Source organism: Cuculus canorus, chromosome 3 (genome assembly GCF_017976375.1).
Source record: "Cuculus canorus isolate bCucCan1 chromosome 3, bCucCan1.pri, whole genome shotgun sequence".
Classification (NCBI taxonomy): Eukaryota; Metazoa; Chordata; class Aves; order Cuculiformes; family Cuculidae; genus Cuculus; species Cuculus canorus.
Genome location: NC_071403.1, coordinates 18,562,931 through 18,581,563, shown reverse-complemented (window position 1 = coordinate 18,581,563; position 18,633 = coordinate 18,562,931). Strand labels below are relative to the sequence as shown.

The window sequence follows — 18,633 nt, the reverse complement described above, 5'->3', positions numbered from 1 at the left end:
GCCAGCCGGGGCCCTTCAGAGTCCTGGGCCAAGCTCCAAATAAAATCTACTCAGGACAGATCTCTCCTACTGTAGCTTTATGCATTTCAGAGCTCGTTCCTGTGCTGACAAGCCTGAAGTGGCCCAGCTTCTGAAACCCAAACAGAAACACATTTTGGGGACAATTTGAAGGCAAGCAGCGCTTTCCAGAGAAGTGCACACATCGCCTTCTTTTTATTCCTCTGAGGTAATAAGCTTAAATTCAAAGTCCCCCTCAAGAAGTTTCCCCAGGCAGCAATCTGCAGTGCTCTGAAGAGCTCCTGTGTCCTTAGCGAGTATCCCTAGCAGGAACAGACCACCCTTTTGTCCTTTCCAGTTTAATCAGGCCCTCAGTTAACCCTCTCTGCCATAATTCGGAACCCTCCTAAAGCCAGCAAGAAGCTGTCCATCAACCACCGTCAGCCACCCTCCTTCAAGCAACAAAGCCAAGATGACACATCTTTTAGCAGACACAGGGCGACTAAAGGCCACTTAGGTCCTGGGGCTTGCTCAGCCTCTGCTGCTCTCCGGAGCTGCATTACCAGGTGGACCCGCTCAGCTGCATGAAGGTGACCTTCTTGTTTAAGGGACAGTCTTTGCTAAGTGAATGCATTTGCATTCAAATCTGGACTTGACTCTGTCATAGAGGGTAATAAAAACAGTGGCTGCATTAGCCTGGTTGCAGCTGGAAATGTTGGAGACTGAGATTAAAGCAGTGTCGGCAGGGAGAGGGAGGATTGGAAGGAGGCACGGGAAGAAGAAAGGGATGGAAGAAGATCAGCACTTCAGTAGAGGAGGCTTTGTGTACTGGAGCGATGGCGTGGGGGCTGCATGCCCAGCCCACCTGCGACACGCTGGGCACAGTGGCTGCCTTTGGCTTTCAGACCTTTCTCAAATAAATGAGTTGTCACTGCCCTGGCTCTCCAAGCAAAGAGATAACATAATAGAAGTCATGTCTCATAAGATCTCAAAGCTAAATTACTCCTTATTTCTGATCTGTTAGAGTCTGTTCATCCACAAAGCTCATATTGCTGTTCAGAGTTACTGAAAGGATTGGTATAGGATGCGTACTGCAGTAGAGGGTCTGTGTGCTATGGAAAGATGTCCATAATCTGGGGGAAGATGAAGCAGATCAGAAATAGGCATTCTTACAGGGTAGTAGTGGTTTGAAATAAAGTAAGAAATTGCTCTGTTTTAGAAAGACTCCTTTAATGGAACAGGGAAGAGTCCACGATGCGGTTAGTCAAAACTGCACTATCGGTAATACTGTGGTGCCCTCAAGTGGACGCAAAACACTTAAAATGTGCTACAGTCTGAGTCTTCCTCTTAAGAGTGGTCTGTGCCCCCTGGTTTGCAGCCCCGGACTGCAAACACAGCATGTGCCCACCCTAAGAGCCCTTTGCAATGCCTGTGGACTAAATTAACTTCAATGTTAAAGAAAGTGCCAGATGAAAAGTCTCAGACAGGTAAGAGTAGTGGAGCCATGTTTGGAAACGGTGCTGAAAGCTTGTTTTCTTTTACTTAACAGCATTTCTTGCTGTCTGGGTGCTCCTGCCACTCTCTAGCTTGCCTGCCCTGGAGCACTAGAGCTTGTTGGGATATGAAAGCTTTCTCAAGAACTTTCATTTGGGGGGGGGGGGAAGCCCTTGGTTGCAGCATTACCTTCCTAATGTTCCTGAGAGCTAGGAGGGGCTTGTGAGGGCTAGGTTGGCCTTTTGGGCCCAAGCACAGACAAAATGCCATTGAACTTGATTCCCTTCCCAGATGCAGTATTGTTTTCTTCCTCTGCAAATCAGCAGCTGATGAGGAATTGGCCGACACCAGCTCTTGCTGATGTGCCATCCAGTCACGTTGCTGTCCCAGCAGTTATGAAATACTGTTTTGCCCCCCAGCAGAAGATCTCCCAACTATGACTTCAGGGATGACCAGACCTTCGGCAAAAGTAATCCCTTTCCTGCTCAACAAACTTTTAAAATAACCAGCAAACTACTGAGACACAGGTGCCACCACTGGCAACAAACTCTCATCCCCTTCTTCCAGAGATTGGGATTAAGAAGAGTGGGTTTGAGAAGAGTCCTACAGACATTTTCATACTAGTAAATCAGGCCACCACCGTGGCTGGAGAGCTGGTTCACAGCCAGCCCTGTTGTTTCACTGGTTGCAAATTACCTCCTACTGGAAATTTTGCCTGAGTCAACTATTCCCTTCTCATAAAATTCAAGGAACAGCAAGAGCTCAGGGAAGGCAGCTTGGGTGAGATGCCACAGGGTGCCTCATCCTCAAGGGTGGGGAAGGGGCCCAAGTTTTCTCTACCTGCCAGAGCAGACAGAGCCGCTGAGGCAGAAAGAAAGATGCTCCTTTAGGAGATCTGTGTCACCTAATAAGGGAACAGGTGCATCCAGGGCTCTGCAAAAAGCATATCTAACGCCAGCAGGAGTCATGAGCCAGACGTCAAGAGATACTGCAACATTTAACTGGAAATCAGTGCCAGAATCGCCACTCTTCACAGCGGCATCAGTGCAGCAGCAAAAGATGGACAGAAAGCAGAAATAAAGATATTACCATAAAGATAATCAGCAATGAACTGGACATAGACATTAACAGCACTCTAATAAAGACACAGCCCCCATTTATGGTTTCCTCCTTCCCATGTTATGTTATCAGTATACCATGCTTTTTGTCATATCAGAAAGATATAGGGGCAGCACAGGCTCCGACAGACACTCTTAAAGAAGGGAAGATGTTGAGTGGATGGAGCAGAAATAAGAAGTGTCCAACATCCAGTTCACATAATTTTTAAAACCCCCTCATTTTTAAGACTATGCTATGAGCCTGACTGAGCTTACTGCTCAGAGGTCATAGGACAGGTCACGCTACTACTAGAGAGGGCTTAAATAATAACAACTGATGTAAAACTTAAATTAGCTAAGTATAGTTGTTAAATAGCCTCATCTAACCACTCCATGGGCAGAGGTCTGTTGGAAGAGCAATGCAAGTGGTAATGCACATTCACACTTCTGCTGCCAAAAGTGTTGACACGTCCCTTTCTGCAGAACTGCTCCCCAGCACGGCAGTCCTAGCTTGTCCTGGCGCCAAGGGCTCTTCCTCCACAAGGCAGGGTTTGGCATTTGTCCTTGCTTGATTTTATGGGGTTCTTGTAGGCCTGTTCCTCCAACCTTCCCAGGAAAGGCATTTGTCATCTGCAAGTTTGTCAAGCATTTGTCATCTGCAGGTTTGATGAGGGTGCATTGCATCGACTCCTTCAGGCCACAAAATGCGTTGAAGGTGATGAAGACATTGAACAGAACACACCCCAGTGACATGTAGAGAACTGCAGGTGTCTGTAAAGCACAACCCATTAGTCCCTGTCCTCCACGATCAATCATCCAAAAAGCGTTTCATCCATCTTCTAGCTGTCCGTCCATCCACACAGTCTCTGATATCCTGTCTTGGATCCAAGAATATTGTGAGACGCAGTGTCAAAAGCCTGGCTGAAGTAAGGTAAACATTATCGATTGCTCCCACCCTGTCCACAGATCCAGTTATTTCATCACAGAAGGCAATCGGGTTGGTCGAGCATGACTGAATCTTCTGAGCAGCTTTGGAAAGAACCGTCATTATCAGGCTAGAGATACAGCAAACTGTATTTATTAGGTAGAATGTTCTTAGGAATACAGTGAAATCATGGTAAAAAGGAGTTGATCAGAATCAGCTGTCTAGCAGAGCAAGAAGGAATACAAACTTTCTTAAAACAGTAAGCTAAGTTCAGAAAAGGATACCTAATTTAGCTCTCCAAATCAGCTGCTTTAGAGCACGCCCATGAAAAAGTATCCAACACACCGATACAAATCTTAATAAATATGGCGGGAAACTTGAAGGAGTTAAATGAAGAACTTGATTACAATAAATGCGAGGCCTTGAAGGGGTGTATGGGCACTGTACTCCTAAAACACCAGCAGCACATGGTTCAACGCAAGGGCCCAGTAGTGTGTGCACCAGGCATCAGCCAGTAGCAACCAGCGTGTTTGAGCACAAAACAGCAGGTTTGATAACAGTGTATAGCAGGTTTGATAACAGTGTATAGTCTTAATTTTTAGAGCCATTCATGGCACACTAGTGTTGTCTGACTTTGGATAAAAATGCTTTTATGGTCAACAGCCTCAAGAAACATGCCCTTCAGACATTAACAAAATGCTCTGTGTATTAGAAGTCAACACATGCAATTTCCAAATCGAACAACATCCAAGGAGAGGTTTGGCGAGCACAGGAACGTCTCTCAGAAGAGAGCTAAAATAATAGTCCAGATCCAGTGGTATCTCAGTAAAGTATTGTACAGCTTAGACAACAATTCCAAGAGTTGAAACTCAAACCAAAACCATGTTAAAAAAAAAAAAAAAGAAGCTAGAACTATGAATACGAAAGATTATGAGTAACCTCTTACTGGCATACGAGGAAACTCTTTGTACTGGTAGAAACCTGTTTAAAGGCGTCTAGACTGTGACCAATAAAACTGTTGTATATAGACAGATACAGATCTCTGAGAAGGCTAAAAGACATTTCATATTAACTTGAAATGAATAGGTGGATTGAAGACATTGGCAAGACCTACCAGTTATAGGGCAAAAATGTAGGCCCATTCAAAGAACAGAAGGGTCTGGTGGCACTGGTATTCCAGCTCTTATGCCAACACCAGTATCAATTTGACATGGACAGGACACTGATGTATTGCTCTAGAACATCATCACTGATGACAGCACACCCCAGGACAGTACCTGACAAGGGGATGAAGAGAAAAACCACCCCACACACCAGTATTGCTCTGTTCCAACCATGACACTTTGGAACAGTGGGATAACCACAGAGGAAGCAAATGTACTCTGGCTGCTGCTAGTACATATACAATTTTAATAGTCACAACAGGCATTAACAGACTGTAGTCTTTAATGCAAGGACAACCAGGAGGCAGCAGTTACAACAGAAATGAAACATTAAACAATTAAAAGACAGTGTGATGATCAGGGCAAGTTGTTAAGCTTAGTGTCCAAAAGACACAGCAGAACATCTCTTCCAGTCAGTTCCTCAGTGCTCACCAAGCACCAGTCTTGGCCCCACCTGACCTGATCTTCCTAGGGCAGATCCGTGACTTCACTGCACCAGCAGCGCGAGGAGGGCACAGATGTATGGTCTTGTCTCAGACCAAGCTCCTCAGGCTTCTGATTCCTTTCTGACCAGCAGGTTACTTCCACATCTGCCACCCTGGGCAGCAGAACTGCGTACTAGGAAAGGGGCTAAACCAGAAACTAAATATAACTACGTGCTATATCTGTATGAGAGGTTGGCATCGTCAAAAAAATGAGAGAAAAAAAAAAAAAGGAGTTTGACACTCAACCTGTAGAGGGACGTTTTTCTTTACCAAATAGCCCCTAAATCTGCAAAAACCAACAAATTTTATTTTGCTAAGCAAGGAGAATAGAAAGGGTGCAAGATTTTCTTCTAGAAATAGGAAGCGATCACAGACTAAAATATAGCAGCAGGACAAATTGAAAAAAAAACCCCTAGATCTAAGAATAAATAGCATGAATACCCAACATATGAAACACACGAGAACCTTCAAAACTAAAAAGGGCAGGGGGGAAATCTTCTTGAAAAAAATATTTCTCATCTAAAAGGCAAGCAAAGGTTGAGCTTGGAAAAGATATTAAAACTAACGGGATGTTCTTTTATACATAAAAAGCAACAAGAAAAGATGAAGACAATATTCAGATAACTAAATTTACATATAACCCCAAAAGAAACCAATTTTCTGTGCCAGTTTTCAGTGAGGACCATAATGTCTCCATGGAGCAAAAGCAGGACGGTCATTGAAACTGAGCATGAGTTTGCACTACTCCATCATTTTGGAACTGGAAGACAGCTTCATTTGTACTCAAAGGAAGGTGCTGATTGCCATCTCGGAAACTTCACTGCACACTTGCCCCAGGTCATTCTTTCCTTCGCACCCAGTATTGGTTAGACAAGGTATCAGGCTACATGGACCTTAAAATCTGGCCTCACCAGCTGCTCTTCTCTAGTTCTGAAAGGATTGGCATATGAATTGCAGGCAAGGTGGCCTCGTTTTAGAGCAAAGGCAATGTGTTTGAAGACTACCAAGATTTTTAAAAAAGGCAAAAGGGTGCTGATCTTTGCAAGACTAAAGCTGGATCTCACAGGTATGTCTATATCTAAGAAGAAAAGTAGGTAATGATAATAACATAGAAAATCGTACAAAATACAGCTTGGATTTATTAATGGTAAATAGGACAACACTAAACAATTTTTTTCCTTCTTACAGGCAGAATGTCAGGTTGGATTTCACATATCTTCTCACATACAGCCTTTGCCACAACAGCTTCATGGTGGTGAAAATGGGAGAAAAGTCAACTGTTAAGACAGATGATAACATACAGAACTAATGGTGGTCTTACTCATCACATGAATTTAGATATCATCCTGCTGATCAGAAAGAAATCAGAAGCCTGAGGAGCTCGGTGCCAACCAAGACCACTTTCAGTACACTGAAAAGAAGCTCTCAGAGCTCCTTTGAAGTTTTATGATCACACTTAATATTTCCATTAATGACAAAACCAGAATTCTAATTAAATTCATCATTAACTCTGCCTTTATCATCCTCAATTCAAGATCCGCAATTCAGGTCTAGGTGGTTATCTTCATGGGTAGGGGTTAAAATGAGTTGTAGTAAGCTTACTCATACAGCAGCAGGTCAGGCACCTAGAACCAAAGCCAAAGCATTTCACCTGCATGCCGTGAGCTTCGCAGTCAGAGGTGAACAGAGGGGAGGGAAGAGATCTGTGATAGTCATTTCTTATTAGTTATCAATCACAGCTGCTTAAGCCAACAAAAAGGATGAAGAGCCCAGGGATTGTACTTAGAAAATTATTCCCTGAAAGACAAGGTTAGTGTTATTTTTTCCATCTAAAAGGCACTTGGTGAGATTTCTGAATTCGTTTCATTTTTAGTTCATCTTCTCTGAATGTGGTCAACCCGGATGTCTGAAAAGCCAAAGACAGGTTACTAGGTGGGTCAGGAAAACACTCTACGAAAAGTCTGACTGGCTCAGCCTGGGGGAAAGCAGGAGGGCAGGTGAGCTCAGCCTCTGAGCTGCTCTTGACAGCTCATGAAACAGAAGAGTGGATATGCAGCACCTGCCCATTTCTGATTGGCTTTGGTTGGGGACGGGGGGGTTCTTATTTTTTTTTCCACTCTGTGTGTGTGTGCGTTTGGGGTTTTTGTTTGGTTTGGGGTTGGCTTTGTCTTTGGATCCATTTGTATCAGAATTACAGTTTGGGTTTTGCTGCAGAAGGAAGTAGATGCTTCATCTAGTCCTGCATTAATATCTCTGTCTTCCTTTTATGCTTGGCCTGCCTTTGCATAATAATGAATAATTTCCTTTCCCTATGATTTTCTAAGAGATGCTTAAGATGAAAGTCAACCTCTGTGATACCTTATCTCAATATAGACTTCAAGTTATTATTGTAATTGCAAAATTAAGAAAGATATAATGTTTTGGTTAATAAGAATGAGCAAGTCTCCACTTGCAATGACTCCTGTTTACTGTAAGAAGGCAAGATAAATAAGCTGTTACAGAAAAATGTGCTTGTATGCACTAGCTTTGGGTACACGTATCATTCTCAACTCATACATTAGCAATGTTTATGGATTTACTTATTACACAACCAGTCTTTATGCACGTTCCTTCTGGGAAGATATAGGTTTCCAGACACAGTAAAAATGAGGATGTCCGATATCCAGGAAAGTATATTTTTCACTAGACTTTCATGAACCAGAACCTCCCTGAACTAAAAAACATCTCTGACCAATGGCTGACAGAGCAACACTTAGTGCTCTGATATAATGACAGACCATGAAGTAAATGGAAGGTGCTGTGGGCTCCTTATTTTCTAGCAGCTTAATCCAGATCCTGAAAGGATCTGAACTCCAGGACATGGAGGCCCTATGCTAGAACTACGACACGAGTCTGCCCAAATGATTCCAGGCACCAGTCAAAAGTGAAACCCGCAAGAAGCTGAAGGGAACACTGTGAACTCCATGAACTGGCATTTCACCATGAAACCACCACTGGAAAGTTTCCAGTTATTGCCCTAACACAGGGAATAAGGACGTACATATAGCGAAGTGTGAGGTAAGGCACTGTGGGAAGGCTTGAGCACACAGGGACCGTGCAGAGGAAGGGCTAGTTCAACAAGTTTTGCAGGACTGGTTATAGACCTGCCCGTGTAGGAAAAAAACCCCACCAGTGGTTATTGGAACATGGCCGCCTGCACAAAGATAATCTGCCAGCAGGAATTGCTGCTGGCGTTACCAGCAGGTTACGTACAAAGCATGACCCAATGCCAACTAGGTCAATACGTGGTTACAGGCTGAGGCAAAAAAGTTATAGTGCATACACAGGACCTAAAGGTGAGCCTGTAAGACCAAACCTCTAACAAGCAGACCTGAACCCTGCTCCTACTGCAAAATGCTGTAGTTGACTATTGGGGAGGGACTGTTCACAAAGGCTTGTAGAGATAAGGATGAGGGGCAATGGGTATAAACTGGAGAAAGGCAGATTTAGACTAGACATAAGGAGGAATTCCTTCACTATGTGAGTGGTGAGGCTCTGGGACAGGTTGCCCAGGGAAGCTGTGGATGCCCCATCCCTGGAGGTGTCCAAGGCCAGGTTGGATGGGGCCTTGGGCAGCCTGGGCTAGTGGGAGGTGTTCCTGCCCATCACAGGGGGGTGGAACAGCGTGGACTTTAAGGTCCCTTCCAACCCAAACTATTCTCTGATTCTGATTCTACGACTACTCTACTACTTGCTTTCCTGTAGGCTTGCCTGGCAAAAGTCTTTGCCATGATCCAGGTGCCCTTCTGAGATATGGCATACGATCTCAGCAGTGAAGTTACAAAACCTGCATGACTATTCAAGGCAGTGGCTCAGGTAGAAAGCGAAGGTGGGATGCCAGATAACAATTGTACTGATATGGTCAAGCCATTGCCTGTACCCAAAACACCTGCTAAAACATGATTTCTTTTCAGTTGACACTGATGTTTCTAATCAAATACATTTGAATGCTGCTTGCGAAAATTGTGGTGTTGACAGACGTGGAGATTGGAATCAAGTATCTAGTACCCAAGGAAACCCAACCACAGGGCTCCAATTAAGGGATCTAAGTGTTGCCACAGTGGGTCACAGCAAGAGGCAGTGTGGTCTGATATCCTTTTTTCCTAACATGAACCCTTTCAGCAAATTAAGTGATTCAATCTCTGGCAAAACATCCCAGGCACTTGGGATCAGAGGCTTAAAGGGAATTCCCAAGCCAGCGATTACATCCACAATGTTTATTATATTCAGAGCTAAGGATCATCCTAACCTTGACTCGATCTAATCTCTTTTTGAACATGTTTATACCTTTGATTTCCACCATATTCCCCACTAACCTCATTCTGAATGTAATTATATTTTCCATACTAAATCTCAGTATCTTCCTTTCATCTGTTTGAAAACTGACTGATCATTTCATCAGCTTATAGCCCTATGCAATGCTGATGTCTCCCTTCTAGCATGCTGCCAGAATTATAGTTTCCTAAGTGAGTCATACAGCCTGCAGCCTTGTATGGAAGTTGTCCCGTCTCTTTGGACACCTTCACTGTTTCTCTCCATATTCTCTACTCTAGATCCTTTTCAAGGACTGCAGACAGCATTCAAACAAAACACATTTATATAGCAGCACATCAGTATTTTGTTTTGTTCTCTTCCTTTCCCAACTAATAACTATAATGGGCTTCTTCAGTACAAGGGCTGAGCAGATGTTTTCAGAGAACCATGTATAGTGCAGAACCTCCCCCAAATGCCACTCCAAAGCCCCTTATGTTGTACACACATTAGGATACTTTCCTTCTATGCAAATTCCTTTGTGTCTTCTCAATATAAGTTTTCCTATGCCTTTTCATCAACAATGAGATTCTTGTACCTGTTTTCCCAGAGGAAGCTCTAAGTTTTATTTTCCTGAACACTCCTGTACCAACAATTCACTATTTAACCCTAAGATCTCTTGGGAATGTGCATTCCCACAGCTCCATGACCCACCTACTGGTCATCTTTCTTAGATGAGAATGACTACTTATTCCATAGCTTTCTCTCGCCTGTTTACCCTTGAGATTTATCTTGGCATATTGTGCTATTGAAGGACCTTGCATTAGCAGCTTGAGGAAAATCCCAGTGTGCCATATATGAGTGTCACGCTTATGGACTCATTGGAAAGAATTAAATAGATTTGTAAGCATTAGTTCTCTAACAAATATTCTCTTGTCATAGTTTATATTCATTCATATATCCCCTTCATTCTGCTCTTTAATATGTTTTCTCCCTTCAATTTATATATTATGGAAGTCATACTTGGGAGTCTAACGTGCAAGCTCCAACATTCTTGCAGACCAGTATTATTTCCTACCTTTCGTTACTGTGTTCTTAAGGCTAGTTTAAAAATCACAATGTCTAGCACAACTATTGCAAATTCATTTTGACTCCTTCACTCAACACCACATAAGCCTGGAGAGCTGTTAGCGCTCGTTTCATCAGCTGTTCTAAAAGGCTTTAGGAAATGCCTTTACCTTTGCAGCGCTGGACCTCTGCTAAGTCCCAGACGGAAAGAGATTCAGGCAGGCACTCACCTTTGAGTTGGGTACCCAAGACCTGTTCAAGACTCAAAACTGCATAAAAAGGTATTTTGTTGTCTGTGAGTACTTTCACCTATAAACCTCACTGAAGCAATCCAGTGCCACCAGTGCCCATGTCAACAGGCATCACCAGCTGCCTCTTAAAGTCGTAGAATAATTTAGGCTGGAAAGGACCTTTATAAAATAGAGTCTAACCATTAACCTAACATGGCCAAGCTCATCACTAAACCATGCCCCCAAGTGCCACACCTACATGTCTCTTAAGTACACCACCGCTTCCCTGTGCAGCCTGTCCCCGTTCTGGACAATCTTTTCAGTTAAGAAATTTTCCCTACTAGCCAATCTAATGCTTTATTCATGATCAATCTTGCACTAAACAACACAAGGAAGACACTTTTATCCCACATTCAAATCTTTTAGGAAGTCTTTGTGGGGGATACTTTCCTATTTTGGCTCTGTGCTCTCTACAAGAACAAGACTCACATTCCTCCACCCAGTTATTCCCACAGTCATCAACACTCATAGACATGCATAATAAGAATGGACTGTGAAAAACAGCACTGTTTGGAGGTCCGAGTATCTGTGGCTCCCCACAAAAATGAGAATGAGCTGGTTGAGGAAGAACAAGACTTCGGATGCTCACTTTTGGATATCTGAGAACTTTTACCCCAAACCATCATGAATTAAGAAACTTTGTCTCAGCAGCTCAGTTTCTTAAAGGCCTACCCAGGCCGCTGGGTATGTCCAAATTACATGTAGCAGAGGCAGCCAGGGAAGTTTTGTTTTGCATTACAGCATAATAGCTAGCACTTTCATCAGGGAAGCGAAAAGCAGAGGCTGCAGGCCTTCCTCTGCCTAAGGGGCAGATTTTGGTCAGTGCTTCCCAGCAGACGGCGGCTCTGTGGTGGCCCGCGCTCCTCAGCCACTGTGGAGGTGACATCACTGTTTCCTGTTGCACAGAACTGTGCATCCATAAATCCAAACCCCACTGTATGAACTCCAAACACCATGTGAATGACAAATTTTACTCCCATTTAGAATATTTTAAAGCATGATGCTACTCTGCGATAGCAGCATCAAGAGCTCTGTCCCCCAGGCTCATGGTACAAACAGCTTTTGGCCAAACTGTAAACAGACAAGGAATGTAAAGACCAAATGCTCACAAAATATTTTATCAAGACCATACAGGAAACACGTGTCAGCGCAAAGAATCTAATTCATATCATAACTTAAATAAAGTTACTTAGTTGTATTTTTTAATTGCTTTCCAACAGCTATGTATAAAAAGCTAAGAATAACCTTGAGATCAGTAGATAGTCAAAGCCAGGAACAAGCAAGTATGGAAGTCTACTTGCACTTAACCACATACGGTGCACGTTAAGTGGGTATAGAGACAAGTCAGAGATCTTTACAATACTGTAAAAATAAAGCCCAAGAGGCCAATGCTGTTTGATCATTGACCTTTTCCTTGTGTTTATTAAGGGTTCAAAAGAGTAGCACCACTATTCCTAATTAAATTACTAATTTCTTTCATTGCAAAAAGCTGCCTGGATTTTAGCAATTCATCCGATTAGAGCTGGCATCTTGGAATTGCATCACTGTTTAGCTGTGATTATTTCACCTGCCAAGGGGAGGAATTGAGGTGAGGAGTCAGATTTTTATCTCGGGTTTCATTTCAGCAACTCCCATGAATGTGTATGGGCAGGCTGTACAAAGAGTCCTTCTGTTTCCATACAGGTATACGCATCTATATCCTATAAGTAGTCATACTACTCTACCTGCTCCATTCTTTATAGCCTTTATCTTGCAAGAATATTTATCTCTTAATTACTTTATGTGGAGCAGCAAGCAAACAAGGGTATACTCTTCAAGCTCACCGACAGACACACAGGCTTTATGCTCTTGGCAGGTGGCCACAGATAACAGAGTTGGGAGGCGTTAGATGCATTGAAAAAGGAATGCTTTTGTATCAGCCATTTATACTTCACAGGATGCATCTGAGCCATGACAGTGTCTAAGATACAAATATGATAAAAAGTAGTATTTATTTCATCCTTGCTGCCGTAGACTCAGACAAACTGAGGGAGCAGCAAGGCAGTATGAGTGTAGACAATGGGAAGGATGCAGCAAATAGTTTTCAGCTCTTACTTGCTGTAACTGGCACCTGCAAGGATTAGCCTGGGATCCTTGCTCAGGAGCAAGCTAAGCTTTGAAGGTGGACTAGAACTAGCATTTTCTTAAACTATTTAATTTTTTACACTTACCACACAAAAAAACCCAAGTGGTTTAGCACAAAAAAAACCAAACAGTGGTTGAGCACAAAACCACTATTGGATGCTTAAAGAAAGGACCGAAGGACCAAAATAGGGCAACAACTTGACCCCTTAAATTCAGACTAACTCATACCTTGCTCTGCACTGTACTGTTAACTGTGCCCTTCCTGTCCAGCTAGAAGTTCAGCTGCAGGAGCTTTGAGTGCCTTCAGCAAAGCCTGATGAGAAGCCAGAGGTCTGACTCCTCCAAGGCCATAGGAATAGACTTGTCTTGTTCCTTTGACAAGTGTTCCGAGAGCAAGGAGTTATGCAAGAGAACAGACTCCTTTTTTTTTTAATATTTGCCAAGGACTCAATTCTGCATGTTGGCACATCTAAACAGACGATAAAAGCAATATATTATACCTCCATTTAGTCTTTAAATTCCAACTAAACAGTTGGAATGAGTTGGCTGAGTAATGCTACCTAGTCATATCCATACAGGAAGTCATCCTTTTGCAGTTAGGCTTTTCCTAGTGTTAGCTTCTAAGTAAGGGTTTTTTTGGAACACAGTATTTGATTTACTTTTTTCCAAACAAGAATTATTACAGGGAACTTAAAGTGTTCTCATTTACACTTCTACTTTTCGTGTAGCTGTGGTACCTCAATGGTAGCTGATACAGCATTATACTATACATGTATCTAGAAACAGTAATTACAAACATTTATACTCTGGTTCAGTCAGGCATCTTCTCCCGATTGTAAACAGTGTCCTGAACTGTGGCCTTGAGGGTGACAGTGACACACAATGGGCATTTGGTAATCTTGAGAAACCTTCAGGCAGCAAGCTCCATAAGCCAACATTTAAGATAGAAAATAAGTCTTTTAAAGCTACTCATGCATAGCTTAACACACAATTTTAAGTACTTAACACACACTTAAGATCCCAGCAGAAGTTGAAAAGGGAGATGGTTGGTTGTAAAGCAAAAAATCACAATAGGAATGGACTGAGGGCTGGCAAGCTGCGGCTGCCAGTGTAGGCAGACATCTTCTAACATGTCATTGAGGCACAGAAGGAGTATGAATCAATTACCCATTTACAATGGAAAATTTTTATTTAAAAGGGATGACTGATAACAACCCACTGCCTCTTATCTGCCCCAGTCTTCTTTCATAAGCTCCCTCCCATGCCAGCTATATTTCCTGTGGGTTCTTTAGCAGTTCTGGAATGAAAGGATTGATAAACCACCATAGGTTACATCAGAAAAAAAAAAGATAAGGCATGTAGCACTGCTTCTTTATATATTCAACACAAACCACAGAAGCAAAACGGTGCAAGTTAACAATTGTAACATTAGAATGATTATGCAGAAATATTTCAAGATCTCTAACCTAGACAAGTAGTTGGGAGACACTTCAATAATAACTCTTCATGAAAAGTTGTTTCTGCAGAGTAAAGATTTTCTTCATAAGCTTTCCTCTGAAGAAGCCAATACTCGTTTTCCCCCTCTCCAGAGAAAGTCAGAGATAGTGTTTCGGTTCCCAAACCATTAGTAGTCTCCCAAACAGTACTAAATATGAAAGATGTAGAGCATGAACATTCTTTTTCTTCAGTAGCTTCAAGGTTTATACTATTTATATAACAGATGAGTACAATCAGCATATGTGCTCACTATGCTTAAAATATCACTGAAATTCCACAGGAGTACTAAAAGTCTGGGATTAAAAAAAAATAAATCAGAAAGAACAGAACCATTACAGGGAACAACTCTATCTTTTTCCTCCTAGAAATATGTGATAGCTTGCCTCCATCCCCACAGATGACTAACAATCCACAATCTGTTTCATATAATAACAATTAGACTAAAGTTAAGTTTATCATTACAAGTTTGCCCATCGAGGAGAGAGGTACTGTTCCTGCATGCACCCCATCGCTAAGGTGATCACACGTTCTCTGCCCACTGCTTCAGACCCCACCCCAGACCAAGCTGAGGGGAGAAGGGCTGGTACTGGGAGTAGTTCCCATTCCAAATCACTCTTCTCCCTTTATAATCCAGAGAACCGATGCTAAGCTGAAACAAAGGAAGGTAGGTGTTGAACAGTCACAGGAACACCACACCCCAAAATAATTAATGCTCTTTTACAAGCACTTGCCCTGTCACAGCAGAATAGTCTTAACTGGTAGATGGTGGTGAGGGCTTAGTTTTGAAACAGACAATAAGCACAGGCCTGATAAAATTACAAAAGTACTATTCATTAAGGAACTTCCAAAAAATTAGGTACGCAAAGACTCGTTTTGCTGCTTTGAATAGGAGAGTTTCCCACCTATTAAGGCATGCTTTTAATATATCAGCAAGCCTTGAAAAACCTAATTTAAAAATCAAAGCTATTCAAGTTTGGGAAAAAACAACACTTATGACTTTAATGTATCATTTGAGATGAAAGTGGGTGCTACTCTCTCCTATTCGTTGGTTCTTACAGGGCTATAAAGTCACAAAAAACCTGATAAATCAATGGCAGGAAAGATAGCAAGAACACACTGAAATGAAAAGTCTTTCCATCGGTATTTACAACTCCCTATATTTTTTTTCGCTGTTAACTTCAGATCATGATAGTGCTGAGTGACACCAATAAAGCTACTGCTGCTCAGGGTGCAAGCATGGAAAAAACATTATGCTGCAAGCTGAAGAATCATGCAAAGTACAGCTGCCAGTCTGCACCTGGATACTGCAGAAATAGCTGTATCTTGCAGGGATTAAAGGTAATATTTTCTATAACTGAAGTTGTCAGTAAAGAGTGATCTCTGTAAACACTAAGGGAAATTAGGATGGAGATGCAGCACAGTGCACCTATTCCTATAGTTACAAGGTAAGCTTACCTAGACAAAGATAAAGGGATCTCAGCCCTGCTAATGTACATGGGAAAGACAGTGGGAATTCTCCTCTTATTGGATCAAACTTAATGTTCTCAAGAATACCCACATCCTCAGAACATCAAATGCAACAACTCAGTATTTAGTGCTGCTGAAATTAACTTATAAGAATTCTGGACTCCAGCCGCGTATTCCCAAGGCAGCAAGATGTGTTGGCTTAAGTAAGCCTCCAGCAGCAAGAATGACCAGTTTTTCCTGCCACATACAGCTGACCTAATCAACCTGACAGATAGTATGCAGATGACAGAAGTGCTATGAATATGCACCTCCACTGCAGAGGCCGAGAATTTCCAGACACTTTGCACTCCAGTGCTTGGATGCGTAATCATACTTCTGTCAGGCAGTAAAACACAGCAGTCTAAACTAGACTACCTCCCTTCTTCAGAAGCTTTATGGCAATTTCAAGGTACTGTTGTAGATTCAGGTTAACAGGTAACCAGTAGGACCTCTAAATCATTCAGGAGTCATGAAAATGACCGCTACATAAATCAACTGGTAGTAAGACATCAGTGAAACCTGGTGTTCCAAGACCAAAAAGAGAAAAACCTGAAATCCTGTGAACCCCAGCAATTTGAAGAAAAATAACACTTAGAACACTGGGAAAAGTGAACATATTAATATATGCTTAAAATGAAAGACAAACCAAGCTCAACTGAGGCCCTTGTAAAGCATTACATTATCACATCTTTTCCCAATACGAGTTATCCAAACTTAAATAAGCATACAAAAGCTATCACAACAAAGACTTTAAAATGTGTCAATGCTCTTCTGAGGCTAAGACAACCTGAACTTGCAGAAACTGTCCAGGAAAGCTTCTCTAGTGCTGACCTTCAATTTTTTCCATCACTGCTGAAGGAGTATGTCATACTCTTAATTCACACAGATTAAAAAGGAAAGAGCCACCTAAATAACGAAGCTGGGCTTGTTATATACCGGGATATTATGAAGGAAAGGCAGAACAGAGTAATCAAAAATCCTGATCAAGATAGAGACTTAACAAGCTCCACATTTTGGAAGGTGTCCAAGGACAGCATGGCAGCTATCATGAAACTGAAAGCAAGATTTTTTTTTTCCTATTTAAAACTATTAGATTTTAACATCTTTAGAATTTACTTAAATCTTTGAAATTCATACACTTGTACCAAAAAGTAACTCAGTTAAAAGAAAAACAAATCAATCCCCTAACAATGGCATAACACAGTCCTGCTACATTCTGTGCATGTTATAGACTGCTTAGTATAAGTGCTTATAAAAAACTAAATTAGTTACTTCTGACCATCATGAATGTTGTTGGGTTTTCTATTATTTTGAAATTTGAGAAGCATTTTGGATTTATACGAGCATTTTTAATAGAACCAAGTCATTGTATTCACATAACTTCAGAACACTACTGATGCATCCATCATGTCCCTTTCACCACAGGAACAGCTCAAACACTGTGTGACATTTACATGTATGTCCCAGTATTGCAAGTGATCACTTGTATAAACAGAGTGCTCATTTTCCTAGTTAAGCACAAAGCTGGGCATGAGGTATTTGTTGGCAAAGGACAGAACAGTATAAAACTCCTATGACATGAACACAGAGATATTTCAAGAGATATCTGCAGGTTTTTAATGCACACCAACTGGTATTTTATAAACTCTTTGTTTTGACTTGAGAGTAATAAAGCTTAGGATTCTCATATAAGTTTTTGTATTCCAGATACTGTAGTGCTTTGTAAATAACAAAGAACATAATTGTCAACAAACAACTTTAATTGTTCAATCCAAGTGGCAAGCAAAAAGTGAAACAGCACATAATGAAATTCTTTTTAATTATCTGCAAGCATTGTCAGAAAACAAAGAACATTTAAAAAATGTGAACTAGATGCTGAGTGTCCTTTTAAAAGCTAGCAGCACAAAATATTTTTTTTAACAGACCAGACTGTTGCATCTTGTACAGCAGTGCATCATTTTGTTGTCCTCGATTTTTGACTCCCAAGTTTTGCAAATACTGATACATCAAGACTTTTGCCACTGTTGCACTGTTCATATAAAGTCTGAAAGTTAATAAGAACACAGGTATATTCAGGTGAACACTGTTGTATCGCACAAAAATTCAAACTGACTTTGTAAGAAATGTTACCACTTGAAATAAGTCATCATATACTGAAATATTCTAAACTCCATACTAAAATCTCTCTCAAATCAGAAAATAGATATGCTTAAGACAGCACAGTTGTAATTCACTGCAATGCCTAAAACCCCCACGTACACTGACTTAGTAGCATGAGCAAAGATAGAGCTGCATAAGTTGGCAGAGAACACACTAATTGCCAACATTTAAAATCAAGATTACTCCATTGTCTCTGATGTAGAAACACAAGCACAGAAGAGAGCTATTTGCATACTAGGGGTGAGCAAGCTTTATGTCAGATAGGAGAACTCAGTGGCCACAAACATAGCCACATCATAATATTGTGGAAGATCATGTCTCGTTCACCTCCATATTAAAAAAAATAAAAAATGAGGTATCACTAGCAGGGTAAGTACGAACTTCTTTAGGTTTACTTCACGCGTATTGAATTTGCTTTCCTTCCCATGAAAGTACCTTTGTGTTCCACTTCAACTTATTACATATTCAACCACCATCACCTCTTCTGAGAAACAGGTGTCAAAAACAGAGTTAGAGTTACCAAGCTTCTATTTCAGT

The 18,633-nt window shown here is 41.5% G+C and overlaps 2 protein-coding genes across 3 annotated transcripts in view; both read right to left on the bottom strand.

Moving 5' to 3' along the window:
• The window catches only part of LOC104062723 (nuclear receptor subfamily 0 group B member 2-like), a 40,323-nt gene that overhangs the window by 21,194 nt on the left and 496 nt on the right, over positions 1–18,633 (bottom strand). The window lies entirely within an intron of this gene.
• TTK (TTK protein kinase) overlaps positions 17,679–18,633 on the bottom strand; it is a 33,653-nt gene continuing 32,698 nt past the window's right edge. Inside the window, exon 23 of the mRNA XM_054063659.1 lies at positions 17,679–17,980. Coding sequence (XP_053919634.1) covers positions 17,891–17,980 — 90 coding nt within the window. The 3' untranslated portion in view covers positions 17,679–17,890. The remainder of the gene's footprint in view (positions 17,981–18,633) is intronic.